General features: G+C 37.8%; 1 protein-coding gene across 1 annotated transcript; it reads right to left on the bottom strand.

Moving 5' to 3' along the window:
* Nucleotides 1–6387: 6387 nt before the first annotated feature.
* LOC101293509 (putative peptide/nitrate transporter At2g38100-like) lies at nucleotides 6388–7566 on the bottom strand. The gene has a single exon (XM_004305095.1). It carries the CDS (start codon nucleotides 7564–7566, stop codon nucleotides 6388–6390), a length of 1179 nt encoding a protein of 392 aa, XP_004305143.1.
* Between the last annotated feature and the right edge of the window lie 1476 nt (nucleotides 7567–9042).

The following is a 9042-nucleotide window of genomic DNA, read 5'->3' as shown; positions in this document are numbered from 1 at the left end:
TTCTCATATATATAAATATATCATATTAAAAATAATCTGAAACTACAAATATTGAGAAGGACATGGATCATATTCCTTAAGAAATATACGATAATTAGAAGATACAACCAAAGAGAATTAAAAAAAAATAGAACGACAAATTTATTTGAAAACAAAATATTTATTTGAAAATAAACACTTATCGATCACGATTTCAAACTTACGTGCTTCCATGTCGCTGCCAAATATGTTTAATCAAAACATTTCGAAGTTCATAATGAGCTTTCTTATCTTTGATTTTCCTATGGCGATCGAGAAATTGCCTAAATCTTGTTGTTTCATCAACTACCATCTTAATAGTAGGGGCGGGTGCTTCATTTTTAAATTGGCGACTATAGACAAATGAATCTTTATGAAAGACCTTTTGGACACAGAGAAAGTAAAGACTACGGAGGAAACAGAGGTACCGGAACAAGTGATGGACATGGAGGAGCTCCGTAACGAAAGTGGTGGAGTACCGAATTATTGTTGACTGTTATAATAATATGGGTTTTTTATTTCTTTATTGAAAAATAATGTGTTTTTAATAAGTCTAGCATGCATTTTATGTTAGTTATTTCTTTATGTTGTAATTTTGTTTAGTCTAGCATTTTGTGTTGTTACGTTTTAATAAGTATGTAACATTTTTACATGAATAAACTATATTTTTTTTTTAATTCAATAATTAATCATGTATATGATTTTATCTAAATATATTAGATATGAGGCTTATATGAAAGGTCTCGTCGAGATATTCACAATGGTAAAAAAAAAATTGATAGAAACGAGTTTTTAATTATGTAGTTGTGAGGGATTAAAGATTTTTAGTTCAAATTTAAAAATGATATAAAATGAATAAGATGGTAGTTAAAAGGATAAATCTGGAAAAAAAAATAAAACTGAATAAAAATTATTTGGCTTTAGCTTACGGAAGTGGAAGGCCAAATTTGGCTTACCAAATAGCTTAGGTTAAATTTTTACCTTGGGAATTGAAATTTGGTTTATGTTGGGAATAACCATAGGCTAAATTTGGCTTTTTAGCCTATGGTGGGAGATGGTCTTAGTGAGGTGATCACTTATTATTTATCTTATCAACATATATGTAGTAGGCATATAACATTAGCATATATATAGCATTATTATTTATCTCATCAACATTTTCTTTGCTTTTCTAGACTCATGACCCCTACAGATTTCCATATTCACCTTGGATTTTGGGGATCCTTCTCATAAACAAAAGTGGCATTAAGCATAGTTCATGTTAGACATATATTACCAAACTAGAAGTATAAGCAATAGTTAGAATTCTTAAAATCTTGTTAGAGTCCCTCAACAAACGCAAGTTTTTAGTTTGATGGGGAACTGGGGGCCTGTTCGTGTCAGAATTTAGACACACTAACTTTATGACTTTTCAACCTCACGCACGTACGTAGGACACATTGAAAGGTCAAAATGTCCGCGGGGGACTCTTTGACTCGTCAACGGTGCTAAACACCCAACTTCGAGCAATACATGCACATTTAAGAGTAAAGTAGGAGTTTCGAAGCATAGAGGGATCAAAGTTTCAGCCACGGCTTCCTCGACTTCCAACTCGCGTTCCTCATATGTCAAGTACCCAATGATGGAGGAACAACGGTGTAGCCTAGTCACCACCAAGACTCACCGTACCACGACGCCTTGGCAGACATCCATGGATCAACCAAGGACAACAGAGAAGAGATCATACACGAAAACGATCAACAAGTACATGAGTCTATCCTTTATCAAGATCGTATCTCACTTAACAATACTGGTGTGAAGATCTCACGGTCGGTCTCATCATGAATATGGATGAGAATGGCGTGACTAGAGGTGAGGGGAAGCAAAAGTCTTGACACGTGTTATCAAACCTGACGAACCCATATCTAGGAAAGACTGAAGTATGTGTGTGTGTCAGAAGAGGCACATTGCCGTGTCAGAAAGTAAACTCATGGACATGCCTCAAGTACAAAGCCCATGCTCTGAATAGTAAATCAAAACCACCTCCATGAGGCCTATAAAAGGGAAGCTCCTTTCATTCATTATACACACAAATACACTTACACTCACTCTCTCTAGAAAAACTTCTCTTACTCTTATCTATGTTATTCTGACTTTATCATCGGAGGTTAATAGGTAGGCATCACGCCGGTGTCAAGACAACCAATTGTTCATTGTGATAGGTCTCTTGCACCATTGCTCCTCCACATCGTTGATCTCATTATACATGTCCTCACCTTCCTGCAAAGTAGACAGACCCCATGGTCAAGAGATGAAGATCCACACTTGAGCATCAACCCCACCAAGCTTTACATCGGATTTCAACGGATTCCTCTTTGACTTGTTGACGACGAAATTTCGCATCAACAGAAGTTGTGTTGGTTTTCAGCTTCCTCTTCAAGTGGTCTATCATGTAAACAGGAATATGAGGTTGATTGTGTTTTGATTGGTTTGTTTCTAGCGAAAGTGGTGTTGGTTATCGGTTTGTTGAGGTGATTTTTCGATTATCAATTAGGTTAACTCATTCTTTGTATTGTGGTTGCTCATCAATCATATGATAATATAAGTCATTTAAGGCGCATTTATGTCATTTAAGGTTAATTCATTCTTTGTATTGTGTCATAATTTACTAGTTTCCTTTGCCATAACTCAGTTGTTAACCAATAATTTACCAGTTCCTCTTGATTGGAAATGAATTATTATTAAGTTGATAAAAAGGAAATACAAGGCAAAAGGAAATGACACACACATTTGGACGTACATATAATTTATCCTGATAAAGAACATAACAATTATGCAATCAGTGGCACAGTGCTGGAAGAACGTTGCTCATCTTCTACGGACCTCGATTCACTGCAAATGTGATGAACAGATATCACGACAAGAAAGAATACCAGATTAGCAGCACTCAAAGTAGCCAAGGTCCAGTAATAGTTGTCCAAACGACTCGTGTTTAGAGTGTTTTGGAACCAACTAGTCCCTCCATTTGCAGCAGTTGCCTTCCGCACTATATAAACCAACACCAAACCGCATATCATTCCCACTCCACTAAGAGCCTGTGCTAAGAACTCCATATGCTTACGCTTGGATGCTTTTGTTGCCTCGTCATCGTTACGTTCGAGGGCCAACTCATTGGTGAAGAAATCAGTGATGTTCTTCTCTGAAATCGCTTCTGACACTCCGAGGAGAGCAAACTGTGGAAGCAACCAAAACATGGTCATGGGAATGATTTTCTCAGGCTCGTCAATCACACCCTGGCTTGTGACCACGCCTAACCTCCGAGTCTCCACTTTTGCAGCTGTGATACAACTCAGAATTGCACATATCATTGAGAATGCAATCCCCAATTTCGGATGAATACCACAGTTTAGTGGTTTTTTCTTCTTGTAAGAATGTTGGAATATTGGTAGGATGAGTAGAGGAACCCACAAGCTCCCGACATAGTGATTCATGTCGACGGCTTGCTCGATGAAGAATGTGTTTCCAATAGAAGATACAACACCTAGTAGAATAAAGGTGATGGATATAGGAACCAAGAATAGGATGCTTCTAGCATGTTTTCTCTTGAGAATGTGTTTAACAAGGCTCCTTTCTGCTCTAGGTTGAGGTTGGTATGAACCTGAATGAACCAGGAAGAGAATAAGTGATATATACCACGACGAATATGGCCGGGACCCCGAACTTGATCGACCAAGGGTTTATATAACCAATCACCAAAAATGATACTAAAGGAACAAAAAGGATTAATGCCCCAGCCAAAGGAGCCTCACAGAAGAATCCTGCCCGGTTGTTCTCCTCAGAATCATCCGATTGTGGCCTCTTGAATGGCTCAGATTCAGGTGGTGGCGAATCCACTGTGAGAAATGACAGTCCTGACTCCTGAGGTTACGTGACAAGAAGCTGCAACAGCTATTAAAGATAATGCTGTGTAAAACAGAATCATTTGAACTTGGCCGATGCATTCGGGTTCATCCGTGGTGCAAGTGCCTGTTACCCAAGAAAGGACGGATGGGGTTGATAATGTCAAAAGCACAAAGCCCTGCGTTCATATATCCAACATCGATCGTTATAAAACTTTAGAGAAATGCAATAGAAGTAATCTGCTAACAAAAGCAACTCACAGCAGTGAAGGCAAGTCTGGATAGCAAGACAATCCAATAGTTTCCGATGAAAGCATCCACTATGAATTTTAATCCCAGCGGCAGTATGCCAACAATGCCTGAATACAAATTCACAATGACCGCCACGCTTACGATACTGAGCCCCCATACACCAGTTAAGTATGTAGCAATTATCGAGATGATATACGTCGTAAGCGAATTCGGCAGAGTCTGGACTGTAATTGGAGAAAACCAAACGCAAAAAATGAGTGAAAAGGAAAATGTAGCTTATAATGACAGATGTTATGAATTTGGTTTAGTTACTAGTTCACTGATCATAGTGACTCAGAGGGAGGGTATTGATCTGCTTACCAGCATCCATAAGATGAGACAATGCCGCTGCTTGCGACATTTTTAGGTAATGCAGTCCAAGCTGATCGCTTTCTGAGAGGGGAGATGCAACAGAAAAGAAAGAAATGGAGGATTAGAATGAGGAAAATAGCTAGAGTTGTAGTAAAGCACAAGTACTTCAGGCACATTATTTATAGCTGCGCTCTTCAATATGATATAGATAGGGATCCTTTTTTTATTTCATTTCTAGGGATAGAGTATTTGACAAACTTCTCGATCACTAAATCACATCTCCACTGTTCAGTTTGTAGGTGTATATGAGTAGATCACTTCTGTAAATTTTCAGAAAATTTGGTGATCGTTAAGTCATCCAAATGTTTGATTTAATTTTAATAATCTTGAACGGTGTAGGTTTGACATAAGTGTTAAGTTTTTTGTTTTAATCTCAACCATCCAAGTCCATTAAAAAACAGATCTAATGGTATGGGCCTATCCCTAAAAGTGACAAAAAATAGGAATCCCTCATTAGAAGGGCTCTAATAATTATCCTGCATCATCTATACGTGGTCTCGGCTAGACAACATTGATTAAGAAGAAAACACCATATATTAATGAGCAGCCGGCTAACAGTGATTACTAGTTTTAGTAAACGCATCTAGTAAGTCTTATTTGGCGACTTAATTAGTTAACTAGGTGATCGATCTGGATCTAATTCTGGTAACCAGCTAAAGAAAGACCTGAAAATTAGTTAAACACTAATTTAGTATAATGCATTGCATATGGGGTCGACGGCAAAATGTTATTCTAGCTTATGACACCATAAGAAATTTGGTATACGTTAGATGGTGCCGTTTGCCACATGCATTGGAATAAAAATGGAAAACTAATTTGTACCCCCAATTTAGTTATGTATACCATACCAACATGGTATTCTTATATAAGATATCAATGTTGTAAGTTCTCATTAGGCGTCCAACATCTGCTCCTATATAGATTGAGAATTGTTTCTTAGTGCTTCTCTCTTTAGGTTTCTTTTTTCAAGTTTTTTTTTTGGTTCCTTTATATCGTTTGGTTTTGGGTTTGAGGAAGAAACAAACTCTACAACCAGAACACCTCCACAACAACCACCACCGCCATACCAGCTTTTGAACCCCGCCAACTCGTGAGAAAGCAGATGCCTTAACCACAAAGCTGACAGGAAAACCAGTAAAAAACTTCTTTTTTCAAGTTAGAATTAATAGGGTATTTCTTTTCTTTCTCGTTTCATGATTCCTCAATGAATCAGGGCCGGGTTTTGAGTCTCCGTCATTCAACTCCATAGATATGTACATAATAAGCTAGTGTATTCAGTTTGACCAAAAAAAAAAAAAAAACTAGTGTATTCAGTAAAATATCGTCATTGGCCTTCTCGATGTGATTTGCCTCAAAACATACACATTTCCGTTGAAAAACAGATTTTTGAGTAGCTGACATTCATGTACTAAATTGGCCACACCTTCTTCTGCAAAAATTATAAAGATCATCGTCCAATTCGCTATGAGCTGCTATCAGTTAAATTGACTGATATGCACATGCATATTTCCTGATTTTTCCTTTCAATCTCTCTTTTGCTTATTTTCTTCTTCTTCTTCTTCAAAATAACTATAAAAAAAAATATATATATATATATATATAAAGTAAATAACTACAAAAATATAAGTACAATAGAATTGATAGGAAATAGAATATTAATTATTCGATACTAAAACTGCAAGGTAGGCGAAAGGAAATGATCGATACTCTTATATAAACGTGTCCTTTACTAATCTAGCTAGTAAGTTCCAACACACCTGGAGTTAACTATTACAACATATTTTATCCGAAATTCCGAATTAGATCAAGAAAGAAGTGGACTCAACAATTATGCTATCAGTGGGACAATAGTACTGTAATAAGGTTGCTCATCGTCCACTGACCTTGATTTAGTGCAAAGCCGATGTGAAGAGATCACAACACCAAATAACACCAGATTAGCAGCACTAAATGCAGCCAAGGTCCAGTAGTACTTGTCCAAACGACTCGTGTTTACAGTGTTGCCGAACCAACTCGTCCCTCCATTTGCAGCAGTTACGTCCCTTACTATATATACCAATAACAAACCGAATATAATTCCCACTCCACTAAGAGCCTGAGCTAAGAACTCCATGTACTTACGATTTGATTCTCTTGTTGCCTCGACATCATTAGGTTCGAGGACCAACTCATTACAGAAGAAATCTGCAATGCTTTTATCTGAAATCGCTTCAGACAACCCGAGGAGAAGAAACTGTGGAAGCAACCAAAACATGGTCATGGGAATGGTTTCCTCATGTTCGTCCTGGCTTGTGATCACGCCTAACCTCCTCGTCTCCATTCTTGCAGCTGTGATGCAGCTCACAATTGCAAATACCATCGAGAATGCAATCCCCAAGTTTGGATTGAGACCAAAACTTATTGCTCTTTTCTTCTTGTAAGAATGTTGGAAAACTGGAAGGATAATTATCGGAACCCACAAGCTTCCGACATAGTGATCCATGTCTACGGCTTGTTCGATGAAGAAAGTGTTTCCAAGAGAAGATACAACACCTAGTAAGATAAAGCTAATGGATACGGGTATCAATGATAGGATGCTTCTGGAATCTTTTTTCCTAAAAACAGTGGCACCAAGCAGGCTCCATTCTGCTCTAGTTTGAGGTTGGTATGAACCTGAATTAATCAGGAAGAGAATAAGTGATACCACGATGAATATAGCTGGGATCCCAAACTTGACTGACCAAGTTTCTATATAACCAATTGCCCCCAGTGAAACTAAAGGAACGAAGAGCATTAGCACAAACCCTAAAACAGCTTCACAGTAGAAGCCTGCCCCTTTGGATGGTGACTTCTCATTCAGAAATGACTTCAATCTATACGTCAATCCCGAGGTTTTGTGGCAAGAAACTGCCACAGCTATTAGAGGCAATGCTACGTTAAACAGAAGCTTTTGTACTTGGCCAATGCATTCGGGCTCATCTGTGCTGCAAGTACCTGTTGCCCGAGAAAGGACGGTTGGGGTTGACATCGTCAAAAGCACAAACCCCTGCGTTCATATGTCCAACATCATTATATACGTATATATTCTGCATGCTCCCTATCTTTCAGCACATACACTTGATCAAGTATGTACATATTTTAAGAAAATTTTCCTCATGAAGTATTTGTATATATAGCTCGATGTGAGTTTGTGATCTGATAAGATGAACTAATTAACCATTCTCGATAGGTTTTCAATTAAGGGTTTTATTTTTAGGCCAAATTAAGTTTTAACTTCATGTCACATTTTAATTCATGGGACAAGGTTGGGAAATGAAAACTCGGGAACATGTTTGTAATCTCCTCCTAAAGAATAAATAGATGTTCTGTGAGTTGACCTAGTCATATATATCCAGTTATCCACATGTGTAAAACTGTAAATTAACCAAACCTTCTTCCAAACTAATTATATAATTAAGCAATAGCGGATTTTGAATCGAATCCCATTCACTTCAGCACACAAATTGTTCCAAACGACATGCATAGACCAAATTTTTATCGGTCATTCAAACCTGTTTAATTATCAGACACTCAGACCAATGGAAAACCTCTTTCAGTTATTACAGATCTTAGAAGTAACAAATGTTAATTATATCAGAGAAGTACAATAAAACTAAGAAAAATAGTACGCGGAAGAAGCAACTTACAGCAGTAAAGGCATATCTGGATAGCAAGACATTCCCATAGTTTCCGATGAAAGCATCCACTATGAATTTCAAGCCCAGCGGCATTATGCTAACAATGCCTGAATACAGGTTGATGATAACAGCAACGCTTACGATACTGAGCCCCCATACACCAGTCAAGTATGTAGCAACTATCGAGATTACATACGTGGTAAGTAAATCCGGCAGAGTCTGAACTGCAATGGAAGAACAGAAATGAAGTCACAACAAGGTAAAAATATGCAGTGTATAGATGTTAATGGGTTAATAGTTCGTGAACTAGTGACTCAAAGAATTTGTAGGTCTGCTCACCACTATCCATCAGATGAGAAAGTGCCGATGTTGTTGTCGACATTTCTTGTTAGGTACAGTCAAGCTCACTCTCTGAGAGGCTCGATGGGAGAGAGAAGAAAGAGGAACAAAAACCTGATAGATAGGGTTGCAAGGAAATATAGATCTATAAAAGGAAACAAGTCCGTATAAATAATGCTACTTGTTCTAGCCTTTTGTGTTAAAAAACAACACCATATATAAAATAGGAGTAAATACTTGTGACACCCTGTAGTTTATACCTAAAATCAGTTTTGTCCCTCACTTTTTTTTTAAACTGGTATACTCCTATACTTTAAATTCTCGACTGATTTGCCTTTGTCGTCAATTGACTGTTAAAGAAGACTGTTAAGTTGCTGAGATGACCGGCTTCAGCTCCTCCATCGTCTCCGGCCTCTCACTCTCTCTCCCACTTCTTCTCCCTCATCTCCCCACTTCCCCACCGCCCAAACAAAATGGAGGAGAAGAAG

This window comes from Fragaria vesca, linkage group LG6, assembly GCF_000184155.1.
Source record: "Fragaria vesca subsp. vesca linkage group LG6, FraVesHawaii_1.0, whole genome shotgun sequence".
Classification (NCBI taxonomy): Eukaryota; Viridiplantae; Streptophyta; class Magnoliopsida; order Rosales; family Rosaceae; genus Fragaria; species Fragaria vesca.
Note: the sequence above shows the minus strand (reverse complement) of the source record. Positions and strands in the feature narration are given on the sequence as shown.

What these genes read in the sequence shown, in the direction of transcription:
- LOC101293509 (XM_004305095.1), bottom strand. Translation starts at nt 7,566, where the DNA reads ATGTCAACCCCAACCGTCCTTTCTCGGGCAACAGGTACTTGCAGCACA.